General features: G+C 44.7%; 2 protein-coding genes across 2 annotated transcripts in view; one reads left to right on the forward strand and one right to left on the reverse strand.

Moving 5' to 3' along the window:
• LOC109904608 (intersectin-2) overlaps window positions 1–4,751 on the reverse strand; it is a 76,313-nt gene extending 71,562 nt beyond the window's left edge. The window contains 1 exon segment of the mRNA XM_031787768.1: window positions 4,534–4,751. The gene's annotated coding sequence lies outside the window, so the exon portion shown is untranslated.
• Window positions 4,752–8,659: 3,908 nt separating this feature from the next.
• On the forward strand, window positions 8,660–21,394 carry gcfc2 (GC-rich sequence DNA-binding factor 2). Its single transcript, XM_020501592.2, has 18 exons — window positions 8,660–9,106; window positions 9,615–9,710; window positions 9,802–9,963; window positions 10,319–10,561; window positions 10,867–10,970; window positions 11,192–11,319; window positions 11,490–11,673; window positions 11,825–11,948; window positions 12,105–12,168; window positions 12,979–13,073; window positions 13,326–13,525; window positions 13,623–13,767; window positions 15,843–15,964; window positions 18,420–18,496; window positions 18,816–18,882; window positions 20,660–20,806; window positions 20,945–21,078; window positions 21,179–21,394. The coding sequence occupies exons 1-18, from the start codon at window positions 8,665–8,667 to the stop codon at window positions 21,294–21,296; spliced, it is 2,652 nt and encodes an 883-aa protein (XP_020357181.2). The 5' UTR covers window positions 8,660–8,664; the 3' UTR covers window positions 21,297–21,394.
• The last annotated feature ends 216 nt before the right edge of the window (window positions 21,395–21,610 follow it).

Here is a 21,610-nt window from a genome sequence, read left to right on the forward strand (position 1 = left end):
CAGTACAGAACAGTAGAGAGGAGTAGAGTTCAGTACAGTACAGTAGAGAGGAGTAGAGTTCAGTACAGAACAGTAGAGAGGAGTAGAGTTCAGTACAGAACAGTAGAGAGGAGTAGAGTTCAGTACAGAACAGTAGAGAGGAGTAGAGTTCAGTACAGAACAGTAGAGAGGAGTAGAGTTCAGTACAGAACAGTAGAGAGGAGTAGAGTTCAGTACAGAACAGTAGAGAGGAGTAGAGTTCAGTACAGAACAGTAGAGAGGAGTAGAGTTCAGTACAGAACAGTAGAGAGGAGTAGAGTTCAGTACAGAACAGTAGAGAGGAGTAGAGTTCAGTACAGAACAGTAGAGAGGAGTAGAGTTCAGTACAGAACAGTAGAGAGGAGTAGAGTTCAGTACAGAACAGTAGAGAGGAGTAGAGTTCAGTACAGAACAGTAGAGAGGAGTAGAGTTCAGTACAGAACAGTAGAGAGGAGTAGAGTTCAGTACAGAACAGTAGAGAGGAGTAGAGTTCAGTACAGAACAGTAGAGAGGAGTAGAGTTCAGTACAGAACAGTAGAGAGGAGTAGAGTTCAGTACAGAACAGTAGAGAGGAGTAGAGTTCAGTACAGAACAGTAGAGAGGAGTAGAGTTCAGTACAGAACAGAACAGTAGAGAGGAGTAGAGTTCAGTACAGAACAGTAGAGAGGAGTAGAGTTCAGTACAGAACAGTAGAGAGGAGTAGAGTTCAGTACAGAACAGAACAGTAGAGAGGAGTAGAGTTCAGTTCAGTACAGAACAGTAGAGAGGAGTAGAGTTCAGTACAGAACAGTAGAGAGGAGTAGAGTTCAGTACAGTACAGAACAGTAGAGAGGAGTAGAGTTCAGTTCAGTACAGAACAGTAGAGAGGAGTTCAGTACAGAACAGTAGAGAGGAGTTCAGTACAGAACAGTAGAGAGGAGTTCAGTACAGAACAGTAGAGAGGAGTAGAGTTCAGTACAGAACAGTAGAGAGGAGTAGAGTTCAGTTCAGTACAGAACAGTAGAGAGGAGTAGAGTTCAGTTCAGTACAGAACAGTAGAGAGGAGTAGAGTTCAGTACAGAACAGTAGAGAGGAGTAGAGTTCAGTTCAGTACAGAACAGTAGAGAGGAGTAGAGTTCAGTACAGAACAGTAGAGAGGAGTAGAGTTCAGTTCAGTACAGTACAGTAGAGAGGAGTAGAGTTCAGTACAGAACAGTAGAGAGGAGCAGAGTTCAGTACCGAACAGTAGAGAGGAGTAGAGTTCAGTAAAGTACAGTACAGTAGAGTACAGAACAGTAGAGAGGAGTAGAGTTCAGTACAGAACAGTAGAGAGGAGTAGAGTTCAGTACAGTACAGAACAGTAGAGAGGAGTAGAGTTCAGTACAGAACAGTAGAGAGGAGTAGAGTTCAGTACAGAACAGTAGAGAGGAGTAGAGTTCAGTACAGAACAGAACAGTAGAGAGGAGTAGAGTTCAGTAAAGTACAGTAGAGAGGAGTAGAGTTCAGTAAAGTACAGTAGAGAGGAGTAGAGTTCAGTACAGTACAGTAGAGAGGAGTAGAGTTCAGTACAGAACAGTAGAGAGGAGTAGAGTTCAGTACAGTACAGAACAGTAGAGAGGAGTAGAGTTCAGTACAGTAGAGAGGAGTAGAGTTCAGTACAGAACAGTAGAGAGGAGTAGAGTTCAGTACAGTACAGTAGAGTACAGAACAGTAGAGAGGAGTAGAGTTCAGTACAGTACAGTACAGAACAGTAGAGAGGAGTAGAGTTCAGTACAGTACAGTAGAGAGGAGTAGAGTTCAGTAAAGTACAGTACAGTAGAGAGGAGTAGAGTTCAGTACAGAACAGTAGAGAGGAGCAGAGTTCAGTACCGAACAGTAGAGAGGAGTAGAGTTCAGTAAAGTACAGTACAGTAGAGTACAGAACAGTAGAGAGGAGTAGAGTTCAGTACAGAACAGTAGAGAGGAGTAGAGTTCAGTACAGTATTTCATTTCAGTAATACCAATCACCTCACTGAAGACGTTCCTTTAAACAAAAGTAGACTCGGTCATAAGTCTTTATATGGGCCAATAAAACTCAGAATAAAAAGGAAAGTTTTATGTCTCCCGTAGTCTGAGGATGGTTTCAACCTTCCAGACTTGGAAGTGTATCAACTCACTATTCCAGGGCTTCTACTTGTGACATGTAGTTCAATGCACAAGACAAAACAATGGGAACATATTGAAGATGAGCTCTTTCCCAGAATATTCGTACCTGTCTATTTTCAAAAGGATAAAGCTAAGAACATTAACAAATTCATAGTTAACATCACTATTAAACTATTAAAAAACATCTACAACAACCAGTATTACTCCCTAAAAACACAACCTTCTGGAACAATCCATGGATAGCTTTTAGGAATTCACAGACACATTGATCCGTATGGAAAACTAAATGGAATAGAAACTGTAAACGACTTGGTAACAGGTCATTAAAAAGTCATTTTGGACCAATTTAGATATTTTCAATATCACAGCTGTTTTATCCATGTCCCCTAACACAGCTCTGTTTATCCCTGTCCCCTAACACAGCTCTGTTTATCCCTGTCCCCTAACACAGCTCTGTTTATCCCTGTCCCCTAACACAGCTCTGTTTATCCCTGTCCCCATCACAGCTCTGTTTATCCCTGTCCCCATCACAGCTCTGTTTATCCCTGTCCCCTAACACAGCTCTGTTTATCCCTGTCCCCATCACAGCTCTGTTTATCCCTGTCCCCATCACAGCTCTGTTTATCCCTGTCCCCATCACAGCTCTGTTTATCCCTGTCCCCATCACAGCTCTGTTTATCCCTGTCCCCATCACAGCTCTGTTTATCCCTGTCCCCATCACAGCTCTGTTTATCCCTGTCCCCATCACATCTCTGTTTAGCCCTGTCCCCATCACAGCTCTGTTTATCCCTGTCCCCTATCACAGCTCTGTTTATCCCTGTCCCCTAACACAGCTCTGTTTATCCCTGTCCCCTACACAGCTCTGTTTATCCCTGTCCCCATCACAGCTCTGTTTATCCCTGTCCCCATCACAGCTCTGTTTATCCCTGTCCCCATCACAGCTCTGTTTATCCCTGTCCCCATCACAGCTCTGTTTATCCCCCCTTATCCCATCACAGCTCTGTTTATCCCTGTCCCCATCACAGCTCTGTTTATCCCTGTCCCCATCACAGCTCTGTTTATCCCTGTCCCCATCACAGCTCTGTTTATCCCTGTCCCCATCACAGCTCTGTTTATCCCTGTCCCCATCACAGCTCTGTTTATCCCTGTCCCCATCACAGCTCTGTTTATCCCTGTCCCCATCACAGCTCTGTTTGTCCCCTAACACAGCTCTGTTTATCCCTGTCCCCTAACACAGCTCTGTTTATCCATGTCCCCATCACAGCTCTGTTTATCCCTGTCCCCATCACAGCTCTGTTTATCCCCATCACAGCTCTGTTTATCCCTGTCCCCTAACACAGCTCTGTTTATCCATGTCCCCATCACAGCTCTATTTATCCATGTCCCCATCACAGCTCTGTTTATCACCAATCCTCACTAGCTCTGTTGTTGATCCCTATTCGATGGCCCTCAAGTTATGGAAAACAAAGCAAGTTGTGTGCATTGCAGTCTGTTTGAGTGTTAAATAATCAACCATGAGTTCAAGCTTCACCACCTGCTATGTACAGGTGAGTCTGGATCATTCAGCGCTACCCAAATGAATGCAGGCCTAATAGAAGATAACAACATCTAATACCATGTCCACTCCACTATCAACAACAGCAGCCTGTCTGGGGGGTGGGATGTTACATCTGTGTAGAATCACATCACCAACGTTTGCTGACATAAAACAAAAAGTAAACAGGCACGATGCTTCATACGGTATGATCTTTATACTGTTTGGAATGACCAGATGATAATGATTGAAATTGCTGTGAAGTCCCTGGGTATGTAGATCCATGGACAACACCAGACAGACACAAAACAACCGTTCAAGTGGAGGATAAGACGGTTTAGTTTATTTACAATGTAGGCTAACAGTATCAATAGTATCAGAACCACTTTGCATTGTATTATGTTGTACTGCTGCTATCAAATCTAAAACTGACACCCAGCTTGCTACTGTGGAAGTCTCTGATCACTTGTCTCAAGCAAGACACACATTTGCAACCTGCTCAACGTGTTTGGTTTGAGTTTTGTGCATGAGATACGGTTTTAAACACAACAGGCTAGTTATTGGCTATCTAGATAGCAATGTCTGCTTTGTCATTTTAGCTATATTTTAGTTCGAACAACTTCAAACAAGTTCGTGTGAGGAAGGCACACTTATCAGTGTTGATTAAAAAAAAAAAAAATCCACGTTTCAAGTGCATAAAAAAAATCCCTAGCTAGGGATAATACAACTATAGTAGCTAAGTACATTCAATCAATATTTTATTTAAGTAAGGGCAGTAGCTCAATGTTTTCGCAAGCAATATCTTCCCAACAATAATAACATGGGCTCGCTGGGAAAGGCGGTTTGGGGTCGCTTACCTCTCATCAACTTTATCTTCTTTTCTGTCCGCAGTAAAAAATCTAAATAGCCCCGACAAGGTCTCCCTGGCGTTATGTAGCCTTCACGTAATGGCAGAATGGTGTAATTCCGAGAGTAATGTGTAGTTTAATAAACCGGACCGGTTGATGACAGCTTGATCACATAGACAACATGGATGACAGGCGGGTCGCCGGTGCGCGGGCACGGCGAAGTATGACAGGGAGGAGGGGAGCGCGCATGGAGTTATCCAGCTGATTAGACAATCATCTTCTTCGGTATTGTAGCGTTCGCACATTTGTTTGTGCATGCAACCACCTACTGTGCGGGAGTGAGTGGTCGATCGCGTTACATTTGTTGATACAAACATTTAAAGGAATCATCATTTAAAATTGTAGCAACAATTACACCTTGTTACTCTTCTGCAGTAAAACCGTGTACACCCAAGTGCTTTTTTAATTGAACCTTTATTTAACTAGGCAAGTCAGTTAAGATCAAATACGTATTTACAATGACTGCCTACCCCAGCCCAACCCAGACGAAGCTAGGCCAATTGTGCGCTGCCCTATGGGACTCCCAATCACAGCCAGATGTGATGTTGCCTGGATTTGAACCAGCTACTTCTCTGCAGCTGTCAACACAACATCTATTCTTTGCATTCAATTTATGCGGTACAGGTGATAACCATGGAAATGATTGCTAAGAAGCCAAACTTACTGGAGCACAAATTTGTATCTCTATGTATTGGCCTAGGACTACTACTCACTACTACTCACCCCAGCATATGGCATATTCTGTTAAACTCTGACAACCTCAAACTGTCTCTATTGCACAGGGAACTTCTGATCCCCAGCAACATATCCCCCGATACGACACATTTGTTTGTCCCATGCCCTCCTGCACAATTCTCACATCTCGGAATCTCCATCCTATACACTGCTGCATCATGACCATAAGCATGGCATCTAAAACACCTTAGTGGGTTCGGCACAAAAGCTCTCAAGGGATAACAGACATATACTAACTTGACATTGCCAGTTAAAGACTCCGCTTCAAAACTCAAAAGGACAGACCGTGTCTTCTCAGTTTCACCACGCTCGCCACCGGGCCTGTGTCGCACCAAACAACGGGCGTCACAGACCCAGGGAATCCTCTATTTCAGTTGCTCCACCTCAACACTTAACGCCACCCCCCAAAAAATCACTCCTTTTAAAAGGTGCCCTGCTCCGGAGAGTAAAGCAAGTCACAGGTCTTGTCCCAAGTAAAGTCACAGGTCTTGTCCCAAGTAAAGTCACAGGTCTTGTCCCAACTAAAGTCACAGGTCTTGTCCCAAGTAAAGTCACAGGTCTTGTCCCAAGTAAAGTCACAGGTCTTGTCCCAAGTAAAGTCACAGGTCTTGTCCCAAGTAAAGTCACAGGTCTTGTCCCAAGTAAAGTCACAGGTCTTGTCCCAAGACGTGTGATGCGAAGCACCTGCTCCCTCTGGGTGGAAGAAACGTGGAAAATGATCACAAGTCTAAATCAAGCAACCTTCACTGATTTAACAGTAAACAATGTCTTTTCCACCCAGCCTGAGACTAAATGTGGGTCAGTCAAAAGGCAGGGATTCACTTTCTCCAAAAATGTCACTCCCACTGGGCCAGATTCATTCTTTGCATGACCATCGGGGTGAGGCTCGGACTCTGAGGTCTCCACCACACCTGCCACCACAGTTATTATTTAACCTCACTCTCGTCAGGTTCAATTTCTGAGCCATCAGAGACAGCAGAGTACGGTTTGTAGTACTTGGTGCCATTCTTGCTCAACACATCTTCTGTCCTGCACTGGGCTCTTCTTCTTCTTCCTCGCTGTCCATAACCACGTCTATCTGTTCACCACACTCATGCCTCACCTTCATCCATGCCTCACCTTCATCCATGCCTCACCTTCATCCATGCCTCACCTTCATCCACTGTATTGTTTGCAGAAAATACCCACCTTCTGTTCCTTATTAACCCAATTTACTAGTCTGGCTATCGCTGGCCTGGCCATGCCCACAAAATGTGCCACAGTCGTCAGCCAGGTCTCCTCCTCGTCATCCATCTTGGGACATGTCACATCCTTCCACCCCTGATCTAAGGTCAGTTTTGTGGTCAATTATTGGTCGTATACCCCTCGTAAGACATTGCATGCATCAACTAATGGTTGGGTGCCACATCATCAACTGCACCGTTGGGCATCTGATTGCTTTATTGCTGTGTTCAAATGAACTGGGAACTCTGAAATCTCCAACTTCTGACTTTAGTAAGTTCAAAACAACGGGGAACTCAGAAGAAAAAAGCTAGTTCCGACTGGGGAAAAATAGTTTTGAATGGTCATCCAACTCAGAATCCCAAGTCGGAAACTCAGGCATCTTTCTAGAGCTCCGACTTTCCGACCTCAAGATCACTGGCATCATGATTTGACCTTTAAACCCCCCCCCCCCCCCCCCCCCCCCCCCGGATGATGAAGCTGATGAATTCAGAATAAGTGGGAAACTTTATGCATTTCCGTCTTCTGTTACCTCTTTCGTCATCTATCCAACATATTAGCCCAACACATGATATGTTTCTGAAATTCGCAAGACATTAACTAGTCACACAAAAAGGACAAATGTTGACATAATATTCAGAGGAGGCATGACACACCCATTTGTGTACACTGAGCTAAAACCATATTTTCAGTTCGCATTTGGTAAACTGTGACAGAAGGTTAGATCGTCTATTTGTTCCCCAAAGACAATTCAATTCAATTTTTTGTGATTAGGAAACATGGCATAGTAATTTAATAGGATCTCTGTGGTTGTACTGCCAGAGGGTAAGCTGATCCTATGGACATACTGACTTCCCAAGCCAGCCACATGGCTCAGCTCACCCCTGGAAGTTGCCCCATCAGTTCCTACGGACATACTGACTTCCCAAGCCAGCCACATGACCCAGCTCACCCCTGGAAGTTGCCCCATCAGTTCCTATGGACATACTGACTTCCCAAGCCAGTCACATGACCCAGCTCACCCCTGGAAGTTGCCCCATCAGTTCCTATGGACATACTGACTTCCCAAGCCAGCCACATGACCCAGCTCACCCCTGGAAGTTGCCCCATCAGTTCCTATGGACATACTGACTTCCCAAGCCAGTCACATGACCCAGCTCACCCCTGGAAGTTGCCCCATCAGTTCTTTGATACATTTTAAATTCTACTGCCTCAATAGGTCTTGCACTTGCATCACAAATCACCTAGCAACTGCACCAGGCACCATGTTGGAAGACCAGAGTCGGTCTGGTGGACTGGCCAATCAGCTGTTGTCGAAAGAATTGATGCGGTAGCCTTCCAACTTCCCTCTATGGACGGGTTGGTTGTTTAGCAACAAATCCGACTGGTGCGCAACTATGGGGTAAACTATATTTCATCCCCAACGTGTATTGAATACAAAGTTGCATAATGAGCACTTGACTCTCAAATACATCTTTACAGTTGTTGATTAGCTAGCAAATATTTTGCCCTATTATCATCAGTTGTGTTTATTCATGGACTTCAAGGGAAGCCAGTTTGTCACTTTCATGAGTATGGAGTAATAACATGTTCAAATACTTAAGACATTGGCTCCCGTTGAGGTTGTGCCTTTAGATTTAAAAAAATAAAAAGAACATTCCATATTTGTAGCTGGCAGTAAATCGCCAACCTTGGCTTTATACATGTTGAAACAACACACTTTAGATGGAAGTATGCACCCTTTCAGTTTGTTTGCCAATACATAGAAGTAGTAGAATAAGAAAATTGACTAGGCCTACTTCAAAATGGAGATGGCCTCAATGGCGCTGCCCATGTTCTCACAAATACCATGATGGATCAGATACAAGGATGCGATGTCTATCTAAGTCTATGGGTAATTCCTCTTGTTGGATCAGCTAAAAAGGAGGACTTGGAAACAATAATAAGAAAATACTGTTACTGTTTTTCAGACTTCCATAGTGTTTACTATGGAAGTCTGTAACTATACTGTAACTATCACATAATACTATAATTTCAGAAATTGGTAATGTATTGATATAATTAAAACGTCGTTATTGTGACCGTGAACGCACCCCACCCGAGTCCCCGACACTGACTAACTACATGACCCAAAATGCATTTCGAGAGGATTGCCGACAGATTTACTTCTTCTCAAATTTATTTCCGACTTACCGTATTGCGATTTATTTACACGGCGATCACCTTGTCCTGAAAATGTTCAACAAGAAACCGCGAAGAAACTTCAGGCAAAGGAAAGGAAAATCGAGCGATGAAGATGAACAGAAGAGCGGAGAGGATGATGGAAGTAAAACACAAGCTACCGCTTCTAGCATAAAGCCCGTCAAGTTGCCGCAGAATCGGGGGATCTCATGCAGTTCCAAGCGGGAGGCGAAGTCACCCAAGTCGGACTCGAGTGGTGCTGAAGACGCGGTAGAATATGGTACTAGTGGGCCGTTCGTTGGCACTAGACCGCCTAACAGTAAAGAGGACAAGGATGGACGGAAGAAGAAAGGAAACGTGCTCAGCTTCTCTAATGAGAAAGAAGGTACGCGTTTGACCTGTTTTTGTTATGTAAACTCACAGTCCACAGACGTATTTCAAACGTCACTGACAGTAAGGTGGGTGTTGTGTAAGAGTATCTGTAAAGTGGCTTCCCCTCATTGTGTCCTTCATTTGTACTGTCTGAAAAGTGAAAACACAGGACTGGTGGCGGCGTTAATTGAATATCCGATATATGAATGTCCTATCCTTCACCTGGCTAGTTCTCTAGTTCAGGTGGAGGAGAGGGGTGAATCTCAATTGTATTTCCTTGATTCCATGCATTGTCGCTTCTTGCCTCCTTCTCAAAACACATTGGAAGAGAAGATCAGAGGGGAGGGCATGAGGAATCAAGGAAATACAATTTAGATTCACCCAAGGTTTCAATAACATGTTTGACAAGGATATGAAGCCATTTGAGATGTACGGTGAACCCAATGTCTTGATTTAGAGAGACAGTCAGTTGTGTTATTAATAACAGTTTTTTTCTCTCTCTCTCTCTTCCCGTTTTGAAGGATCTGAGTTCAAACTAAAGAAATCGTCAGATAAAGCTGTGGTCTTCCAAGCCAGGAGAAAGGAGGCTTCCCCTGCAAAGTCCTCCCGGCCTACTGGTGAGCACAACGTTGCCATTTTAATGCTGTAAACACACCACTGTTAAGGCTAGATGATTGATCAGTCTAACCATGTCTGTTTTGACCCCAGCCAGGAAAGATGTGACTGTGGTTGTGTCCCAGAACGAGAGGTCTGGAGAAGAACTGTCATCAGAGAGTGACGGAGAGGGAGGCGCCAAGTCATCCACATCCAGCTCTGCCTCCTCCATGTCCTCCACATCCTCCAAGTCCTCCACTCAGAAACACAAACCAGGTCAGCCTCACAGATAGCTCGGGCTCCAGAGAAAAGGCTGGAATTTATCGAATGCCAAAAATGTGTACCAGCAATCAGCCAAATGCTGGTGAAAATTCTGAGTGGCTAGTAATTATTATTTTTTATTTTTTTTATTTTTTTTTAAATCAGTCAGCCACACTGGCTGGTAGATGCAAAAGTTAGTTTCAGGACATGGACAAAATCAAATAGCTCCAAAGAATGAGTTTGTCTTAACCAGCCTGTAGCTACAACGGCCCCTTGCAGGGTAAGATGGTCCACCACTGGTCTACACAGAGACCGGCAGATAGGCAGCATTCTGAAGAGACATCCCGTGTGTGTGTGTGTGTGTGTATAGTGGTGATCCCAGATGCAAGAAGGATCCAGGCGGCCAGAAGGCAGCGTCAGGCGGCCAGAGCCCAGAAAGACTATATCTCCCTGGGGAGAGACGGGGAGAGCTCCCCCCGGACCCCAGACCAGGACCTGGAGGAACGCACTGACGAAGATTATGATGACGATGATGAGCCAGACGACCATGAACGCAGGATTGAGTTTGCCCCGCGGTCCAAAACCATCAGGGAGAGGATAGCAGAGAAGATGGGTGAGAGGAGGGAGTTGAGAGAATGGAAGATCTATTGTTTTGTGGTCCTGGGCAACAGTTAATTTTTTTAAGTTTTAGTAATAAATAATAAACAGGCAGTTAATAATCAAACCCCATAATGATGTATCTATGGCTTGGAGACGGTGTAGTGAGTTCTAGATGAGCTTATCACACCTCCTTTGACTGAATGCTGAAATGTGTTCTCTTTGTTTTTAGTCTTTGTTGTGTTGATACTTGAGGAAGTGACAGTCTGTCTTTCTCTCTGTATTTCCCTGTATGGCTCCATCCCTGCCTGTTCGGTACAGGAGGTAGTGGTGCTAGTGAGTCTGACGACCAGGAGAGCGAGGACAACAACCTCTGGGAGGAGCAACAGATTGGAAAGGGAGTCAAGAGACACCCTGGGGAACAGGTAATATATGCACACACACACACACTTTCAGTTTCATTCCACTCCTCTGTCTCACCTACCCACACACACACACACACACACACACTTTCAGTTTCATTCCACTCCTCTGTCTCACCTACCCACACACACACTTTCAGTTTCATTCCACTCCTCTGTCTCACCTACCCACACACACACACTTTCAGTTTCATTCCACCTCCTAACTCTGTCTGTCCCCCTAGAGTCCATCAGGCAGTGAGGGCAGTGGCTCTGTGAGGAGCAGTAGTAGTAGACGGAAACAGAGAGTCAACATCCCAGAGTGTCTGCCTCTCATCAGCCTCAGCGTGGTGAAGAAGAGGATCACTGGGAAGTCAGTTCATTCATCCTGACCTCCTCAATACAATATACCTCATGTACTCTAGCTGCAAAATAATGTTTGTCTAGTAGATCAAAGCTCCACCTTTTCTCCACTTCTCTTCTCCTCTCTCCCCTTCATCCTCCCACCATACATCTCCTTCTTCCTCTCCTTCCCCTCTCCAGACTGTGTGATCTGAGGGAGGTCCACAGGGCTCATGAGGCAGACCTGAGGAGGATGGAAGTGGACATGGACAGCTCTAGAACCTCTCTGGAGAACCTGGAGAGTGGTTCCTCCGACCGCCAGCTTCAGTTCTACCGGGACACCAACACCTACATTCAGAACCTGGTGGAATGTCTCAGAGAGAAGGTCAGAGGAATTCTGGAAGTGTCTGTTGGCATGTTCTGGTCTTTAAAATGACAAACAGAAGCACTGTGAGATATGTGAAAGTTTGTGATTGAGACAATGTTAATGAGGGGTGATAATAACAGTGATTGACTGATTAATTGATCATCTCTAGGTGGTAGAGATCAACAGTGTGGAGGTGGACATGCACACTCTTCTGTCTGACCAGGCGGAGGTACTGTTGTCAAGGAGACGAGAGGCTATACGACAGGAGTCATCTTGCCTCCAGCAGCTCAGCTGTGAGTGTCTCTGTTTGTGTACTATGAGTGTGTGGTCCTTGTCAGTGAAAAGGCAGAATGTTAACTGTAGTACTCCTCCTCCCACTCTCTTCATCTGTTTATTGGTTCTAGTTGGGTGAATTTCTAGACTTATTATCACTCTCTCTCTCACTCTAGATGCCACTGATCCACAGAGGGAAGGAGACACCGGGGAAAGTGGGAATGAAGAAACAAATAAAAGGTGAGTGAGAATACTCTGTTTAGTACTTACACATCGCTTTAGGTTTAACCAGTCACGATGTTACACGGTCACTTCCACCACTGTGTCACGATGTTACACGGTCACTTCCACCACTGTGTCACGATGTTACACGGTCACTTCCACCACTGTGTCACGATGTTACACGGTCACTTCCACCACTGTGTCACGATGTTACACGGTCACTTCCACCACTGTGTCACGATGTTACACGGTCACTTCCACCACTGTGTCACGATGTTACGCGCTCACTTCCACCACTGTGTCACGATGTTACGCGCTCACTTCCACCACTGTGTCACGATGTTACGCGCTCACTTCCACCACTGTGTCACGATGTTACGCGCTCACTTCCACCACTGTGTCACGATGTTACGCGCTCACTTCCACCACTGTGTCACGATGTTACGCGCTCACTTCCACCACTGTGTCACGATGTTACGCGCTCACTTCCACCACTGTGTCACGATGTTACACGCTCACTTCCACCACTGTGTCACGATGTTACACGCTCACTTCCACCACTGTGTCACGATGTTACACGCTCACTTCCACCACTGTGTCACGATGTTACGCGCTCACTTCCACCACTGTGTCACGATGTTACACGCTCACTTCCACCACTGTGTCACGATGTTACGCACTCACTTCCACCACTGTGTCACGATGTTACACGGTCACTTCCACCACTGTGTCACAATGTTACACGGTCACTTCCACCACTGTGTCACAATGTTACACGCTCACTTCCACCACTGTGTCACAATGTTACTGTTTGATCTGATCATCCAGTGAGTCAGGAGAGCCAGGTGAGGAAGAATATGGTAGCCTGACGGCCGACAGCGAACCTTCTCCTGAGGAAGAGGCAGAACTGCAGAGGGCGAGAGGTGAGCGGTGTAGCTGTCTTGGGCGAGGACATATTTCCTCCACTTACCAAACGTGTGTTGGTGACACCTTAATTTCAGCCTAGTATTTAATTCCCAAATGGATGTCTGCAATATGCTAAATCTATCTAATTATCTATCTATCCAGCTATAGATTTGCCATCCCATTCCTTAGTTTAGTGCTGCTCTCTATACCGTAGAATAACAGACAGCATTTACACTCTCACATCTCTTTATCCCTCCTGTTTAATTCAGAGGAGATCCTGAGCAGGTCCCAGGATGTGTTCTGTGACGTGCAGGAGGACTTCTGGGAGGTGAAGAAGGTTCTGTCTCGCTTCAACGAGTGGAGAGTAGCCTTCTCCGAGTCCTACCACTCAGCCTACATTAGCCTCTGTCTGCCCAAACTACTCAACCCGCTCATTAGACACCAACTTTTAGGCTGGAACCCTCTACAGGTACAAAATACGTACTGGACGCCACACAGATCGTTCTTTGTGTTTATTTTGACGTATCTCTGTATTTGATGTCATAATAATTCTCTGTGTGTATCAGGCTGCAGGAGAGGACTTTGAGGCCCTGCCGTGGTTCTCTGCTGTAGAGACGTTCTGTCACGGCCTGGGTTACCAGGAGGCAGACCACACTGACAGGAAAACACTGCCTGCGATCATAGAGAAGACTCTCCTGCCCAAGATACAAGGTCACCATACACACATACACAGTACAGTTTCTTTATTTTTAGGATTTTCTACATTGTAGAATAAACAGTGAAGACATCAAAACTATGAAATAATACATGGAATCCTGTAGTAAAGTGTTAAGAAAAAAAAAAAAATAGGGTTATATAGACTGCTCAAAAAAATAAAGGGAACACTAAAATAACACATCCTAGATCTGAATGAATGAAATATTCTTATTAAATACTTTTTTCTTTACATAGTTGAATGTGCTGACAACAAAATCACACAAAAATTATCAATGGAAATCAAATTTATCTATCCATGGAGGTCTGGATTTGGAGTCACACTCAAAATTAAAGTGGAAAACCACACTACAGGCTGATCCAACTTTGATGTAATGTCCTTAAAACAAGTCCAAATGAGGCTCAGTAGTGTGTGTGACCTCCATGTGCCTGTATGACCTCCCTGCAATGCCTGGGCATGCTCCTGATGAGGTGGTGGATGGTCTCCTGAGGGATCTCCTCCCAGACCTGGACTAAAGCATCCGCCAACTCCTGGACAGTCTGGTGCAACGTGGCGTTGGTGGATGGAGTGAGACATGATGTCCCAGATGTGCTCAATTGGATTCAGGTCTGGGGAACGGGCGGGCCAGTCCATAGCATCAATGCCTTTCTCTTGCAGGAACTGCTGACACACTCCAGCCACATGAGGTCTAGCATTGTCTTGCATTAGGAGGAACCCAGGGCCAACCGCACCAGCATATGGTCTCACAAGGGGTCTGAGGATCTCATCTCGGTACCTAATGGCAGTCAGGCTACCTCTGGCGAGCACATGGAGGGCTGTGCGCCCCCCCCCAAAGAAATGCCACCCCACACCATGACTGACCCACCGCCAAACAGGTCATGCTGGAGGATGTTGCAGGCAGCAGAACATTCTCCACGGCGTCTCCAGACTCTGTCACGTCTGTCACATGCTCAGTGTGAACCTGCTTTCATCTGTGAAGAGCACAGGGCGCCAGTGGCACCAATCTTGGTGTTCTCTGGCAAATGCCAAACGTTGTTGGGCACGGTGTTGGGCTGTAAGCACAACCCCCACCTGTGGAGATCGGACCTGTGGACATCGGGCCCTCATACCACCAGGTCATTTTGCAGGGCTCTGGCAGTGCTCCTCCTTGCACAAAGGCAGAGGTAGCGGTCCTGCTGCTGGGTTGTTGCCCTCCTACGGCCTCCTCCACATCTCCTGATGTACTGGCCTGTCTCCTGGTAGCGCCTCCATGCTCTGGACACTACGCTGACAGACACAGCAAACCTTCTGGCCACAGCTCGCATTGATGTGTCATCCTGGATGAGCTGCACTACCTGAGCCACTTGTGTGTGTTGTAGACTCTGTCTCATGCTACCACTAGAGTGAAAGCACCGCCAGCATTCAAAAGTGACCAAAACATCAGCCAGGAAGCATAAGAACTGAGAAGTGGTCTGTGGTCCCCACCTGCAGAACCACTCCTTTATTGGGGGTGTCTCGCTAATTGCCTATAATATCCAACTGTTGTCTATTCCATTTGCACAACAGCATGTGAAATGTATTGTCAATCAGTGTTGCTTCCTAAGTGGACAGTTTGATTTCACAGAAGTGTGATTGACTTGGAGTTACATTGTGTTGTTTAAGTGTTCCCTTTATTTTTTTGAGCAGTGTATTTTTAAATACATTCTTTAAAGGAGCCACCCTTTGCCTTTGACAGCTTTGCACACTCTTTCAACCAGCTTCACCAGGAATGCTTTTCTAACAGTCTTGAAGGAGTTCCCACATATGCTGAGCACTTGTCTGCTTTTCCTTCGCTCTCCACTCGTTGAAGTGGGGCTTCTTTGAAGAATGTAAAATATATTTAGATTTGTTTACTACATGATTCCATATGTGTTATTTCATACGTTTGATGTCTTCACTATTATTCTACAATGTAGAACATAGTCCAAGTAAAAAACCCATACTTAACTCCATACTGATGTGTAACTCACTCCCTTTATCAATGTTGTCATGAGTGGGCCTGTGACTTTACCGAGGACTGTGTCACTTTAATGTGCGTCCCTCCTCCTCACAGGTTTTGTGGAGTTGGTGTGGGACCCTCTGTCCAGCCGTCAGTCTCTGTGTCTGTCTGAGCTGTGTCACAGACTGGAGGATGACTACTTTCTGTTTGAGGGAGAGCAGAGCAAACCGGTCAAGGTAACAGTTAATATTGCATCTCCAGTGCAGCAACAACACTCCCAGCCAGTCACATATGCAACTCCCCACTGGAGACAGCCTGTCTTCCCCTCTGTTTCCAATGCAGGTTGACGTTTAATTGTCATGAATTTTGTCCTGGAGGCAGAACTGAGCGACTTCGTCTTATATAGGCCGGCTGCAGAATTGTCTATATTGTACAATTTTGGTCATAATTCAAGGTTAGGCTTTAGGGTTAGCAGTGTGGTTAAGGTAAGGTTTATAATCAGATGTTATGACATTGTGTCTGTGCCAGCTAGTGACCACTCTGCAGAGCTGCCTCCAGAACAAGATTCATGACACAAACAGTATATAAAGTGTACCTTTAAAAAACTAACATACTAATACAGTGAATTTGGGAAGTATTCAGACCCCTTGACTTTTTCTACATTTTGTTACGTTACAGCCTTATTCTAAAACTGATTCAATTATGTTTTTCCCCTCATCAATCTACACACAATACAACATAATGACAAAGCAAGCTCTGTTATGTTGGAGAGATGTTTCGATCCAGTTCACGTCCGGGCTCTGGCTCGGCCACTCCAAGGACATTCAGAGACTTGTCCTGAAGCCACTCCTGCGTTGTCTTGGCTGTGTGCTTAGGGTTGTTGTCTTGTTAGACTGGGGTGATGGTTCACCTTCCAAGGTCCTGAGAGCTCTGGAGCAGGTTTTCATCAAGGATCTCTCTGTACTTTGCTTCGTTCATCAGTCCCTGCCGCTGTAAAACATCCCCAAAGCATGATGCTGCCACCACCATGCTTCACCGTAGGTATGGTGCCAGGTTTCATCCAGATGTGACATTTGGCAATCAAGGCTTTTCTCCCCGGATTGCTCAGTTTTGCTGGGTGGCCAGCCCTAGGAAGAGAATTGGTGGTTCCAAACTTCTTCCAGAATGATGGAGGCCACTATGTTCTTGGGGACCTTCAATGCTGCAGATATTTTTTAGTTCCATTCCCCAGATCTGTGCCTCGACACAATCATGTCTCGGAGCTCTACGGACGGTTCCTTTGACCTCATGGCTTGGTTTTTGCTCTGACATGCACTGTCAACTGTGGGACCTTATATAGACAGGTGTGTGCCTTTCCAAATCATGTCCAATCAAATGAATTTACCACAGGTGGACTCCAATCAAGTTGTAGAAACATCCCAAGGATGATCAATGGAAACAGGATGCACCTGAGCTCAATTTCGAGTCTCATTGCAAAGGGTCTGAATACTAATGTAGATAAGGTATTTCTGTTTTGAATTTGTAATAAATTTGCAAACATTTCTTAACCTGTTTTCACTGTCATTATGGGGTATTGTGTGTAGATTGAGGATTTATTACATTTTTTATCCATTTTAGAGAAGCCTATGACGTAACAAAATGTGGAAAGTCAAGGGGTCTGAATACTTTCTGTCTATACTTTAACAGTCAAGGGGTCTGAATACTTTCTGTCTATACTTTAACAGTCAAGGGGTCTGAATACTTTCTGTCTATACTTTACCAGTCAAGGGGTCTGAATACTTTCTGTCTATACTTTACCAGTCAAGGGGTCTGAATACTTTCTGTCTATACTTTACCAGTCAAGGGGTCTGAATACTTTCTGTCTATACTTTACCAGTCAAGGGGTCTGAATACTTTCTGTCTATATACTTTACCAGTCAAGGGGTCTGAATACTTTCTGTCTATATACTTTACCAGTCAAGGGGTCTGAATACTTTCTGTCTATATACTTTACCAGTCAAGGGGTCTGAATACTTTCTGTCTATATACTTTACCAGTCAAGGGGTCTGAATACTTTCTGTCTATATACTTTACCAGTCAAGGGGTCTGAATACTTTCTGTCTATATACTTTACCAGTCAAGGGGTCTGAATACTTTCTGTCTATATACTTTACCAGTCAAGGGGTCTGAATACTTTCTGTCTATATACTTTACCAGTCAAGGGGTCTGAATACTTTCTGTCTATATACTTTACCAGTCAAGGGGTCTGAATACTTTCTGTCTATATACTTTACCAGTCAAGGGGTCTGAATACTTTCTGTCTATATACTTTACCAGTCAAGTTCGGACACATCTACTCATTCAAGGTTTTTTCTTTATTTACTTTTGTAGAATTATAGTGAAGACATCAAAATTAATGAAATAACACATATGGAATCATATAGTAATCAAAAAAAGTGTTAAACAAATCAGAATATATTTGAAGCTATTCAAAGTAGCCACCCTTTGTCTTGATGACAGCTTTGGGAACCACTTCCCTAGTCAAGGTTCTAGTCACAAAGAATGCCAACCAGAATGTTGACTGGCTGTAGTCACAGAATTGGAGAGAAACATTTTGAAACCTAACCTACTTCCTGTGAGTGTGTCAGAATGTAAATAGTTCCCTCTGTCCGTCCCTGTCCTGTGTTTTCATTCGATCCTGTCCCCTGCCAGGCGTTTGTTGAAGCAGTGAGTGGTAGATTGAGGAGTTCCGTGGATGATGACATCTTCATCCCTCTATACCCTAAGAAGTGAGTGAATCCACCCAGGGTTGTCTCAATGTGATTCTTTAAGTGGTTCATCTAGCTAGAATCAAGGCTCTCCAACCATGTTCCTGGAGGACCACCCTCCTGTACGTTTTTTCACTCTAACCTCAGTTGTGATCAATTGATCATCCAGAATTAAAATCATGTGCTCTAAATTAGAGTTGGAGCGAACAGTTACAGGATGGTAACTCTCCAGGAATAGGGTTGGAGAGCCCTGAGCTAGAAATTTCACATTGGAACATGTTTATACCAAGCTTGTCATAACGTAGCTTACTTGACCATAACTGTCTGGTTGTTTTGACAGGTTTTTAGATGACAAGTCCTCTCCGCAGAGGAGGTTCAGAGACCAGCAGTTCTGGACAGCTGTGAAGGTACGTAAAAACACTGTTTTAAAATAGTCTTTTTTTCGATGGTGTGCTTCCCATGAGTGGATGGTACTGTAGTGACCATGTGGCTCAGTTAGGCCATTATAACTTCCCACTACAAATGCTAACTCCCGTTCGTATAAACTGGTAGCATAGCTAACATACAGAACTCGGTGGTGGTAGCCAGTCATTTTTAACTACAATGCATTTGATTGCATTATCCATACAAGCATTATACTAAGATGTTTACCTCAACATAGCGTGAAATACACATATCAACAATAGCCTAATGCAGGCACATTTTGCTGCAGGAAAATTAGGAGATTACAATTTCTACCAATAGTTAAGAGGGAGACAGAGCTTTGTGTGCTGGTTATTGCAGCTGCAGTGCATTCAGAATGTATTCAGACCCTTCCACAGTTTTTTACGTTACTGCCTTGTTCTACAATGTATTACATTTTTCCCCTCATTAATCTGCACACAACACCCCATAATGACAAAGCGAAAACAGGTTTCTAGAAAGATTTGCAAAAGAAAAAAAAAGAAAAGCTTCCCGACTGGTGCAGCAGTCTAAGACACTGCATCGCAACCTGGGTTCGATCCCCGGCTTTATCACAACCTGAATGCCAAACATCACGTCTGGAGGACACCTGGCACCATCCCTACGGTGAAGCATGGTGGTGGCAGCATCATGCTGTGGGGATGTTTTTCAGCGGCAGGTACAAGGAGACTTGTCAGCCTATAGGGAGGAGGTCAGGGACCTGGCAGTGTGGTGCCAGGACAACAACCTCTCCCTTTGTCGTGCTCAACGTGAGCAAGACAAAGGACCTGATCGTGAACTACAGGAAAAGGAGGGGATGAACATGCCGCCCTTCACATCGACGAGGCTGTGGTGGAGCGGGTCAAGAGCTTCAAGGTCCTTGGTGTCCACATCACCAACAAACTATCATGGTCCAAACACACCAAGACAGTCATAAAGAGGGCACAACAATGCCTTTCCCCCCTCAGGAGACTGAAAAGATTTGGCAATGGTCCCCAGATCCTCAAATAGTTCTACAGCTGCACCATTGAGAGCATCCTGACCGGTTGCATCACTGCCTGGTACGACAACTGCTCAGCATCCGACCGTAAAGCACTACAGGGGGTATTGTGCACAGCCCAGTACATCCCTGGGACCAGGCTTCCTAACATCCAGGACCTATATACTAGGCTGTGTCAGAGGAAGACCCTAAAAATTGTCAAGGACTCCAGTCACCCTTGTCAAACTGTTCTCTCTACTACCGCATGGCAAGCGGTACCGGAGCGCCAAGTCTAGGTCCAAAAGGCTCCTTAACAGCTTCTACCCCCAAGTCATAAGACTCCTGAACAGCTAATCAAATGGCCACCTGGACTATTTACATTGATCCCACCCCCCCTGTTTATACACTGCTGCTATTCGCTGTTTATTATCTATGCATAGTCACTTTACCCCTACCTACATGTACAAATGACCTGGACTAACCTGTACCCCCGCACATTGACTCGGTACCGGTACCCCGTGTATACAGTCTCATTATTGTTATTTTGTTTCTTTTTGATTTGATTTTTTACTTTTAATTTATTTAGTAGATCTTTTCTTAACTCTTTCTTGAACTAGATTGTTGGTTGAGGGCTTGTAAAGTAAGCATTTCACGGTAAGGTTGTATTTGGCGCATGTGACCAAATAAAATGTGATTTGATTGTCTCTCTTGCTGTTTCTGTAACATCCAATGCTTTTAGTGTTGTTTTGTCTCTTGTGCATCAGCTCCTAGGTAACGTTGGCCAGTGGGATGGGTTGATATCTGAACATGTTCTGAAGGAGCTAATGTTGGACAAACTCCTGAACCGCTACCTGATGATGACGCTACTCAACGAGACCCACTCACATGACTCTGTCCACACATGTAAAAAGGTGTGTAGGTGAATCGCATGTGTGTCTAATGTTCATGTATTGTCTATGGAGGTTTCAAGTTGTTTTCTTGGGGAATAATTGCTCTGCTGTCTTTTGAGATGACTCAGTTTAGTGGTGTCATTTTCTCTCGCTGAGCAGGTCGCGGTGTGTTTTCCTAAGTCCTGGTTTAAAGACCTGAGCTCCTGTCCCTCTCAGCTGAAGTCCTTCAGTGACCACCTCCTCCAGACTGCCCATTCAGTCTGCAAACAGCAGCCTGACCACCCCAACACACGGTAACACTGCCTGCCTACCTCAAATGTACTTTTAGGCAGATTAATGTACCATGGTGAAGGTAGTGTTTTGATGTTAATGTATGTAATGTGGTTTCTGTAGGGCTGTGGTGAGCGAAGTGCTGACTGTTTTGGGAAGCATCCAGGCCTGGGACAAGGTAGAGACGATATCGGACAAATACCATTACAAAGACCTGGTGGACACACTCAAACTGTCCTAGTGTGTCCTACTGTGTCAACCATACATCATGTAATATGTGTTGCAACTTTATTTGTATTTTTTTAATCTATAAATAAATATTTGAGATGTTTGAACAAATGTTTGGTCCAGTTGCCTTCCTTCCTGTTTTTGCTTCTGGTCTTATCTCACAAGAAAAAGGTAGAGCGCTTGTAGCTTCATCCCCAGGGCTAAAAATGCATCCATCCTTTCTTGTAAAAATGTGTTGAATGGGTGTTTTTTGTGTGTAGAGGAGCAAAAAAATAATTGTACAGTATGTAATGGCAGTGTTTTCTTTCTTTTAAATTTGATGTACGC

The sequence above is a fragment of the Oncorhynchus kisutch genome, linkage group LG14 (assembly GCF_002021735.2).
Source record: "Oncorhynchus kisutch isolate 150728-3 linkage group LG14, Okis_V2, whole genome shotgun sequence".
In the NCBI taxonomy this organism is placed as follows: Eukaryota; Metazoa; Chordata; class Actinopteri; order Salmoniformes; family Salmonidae; genus Oncorhynchus; species Oncorhynchus kisutch.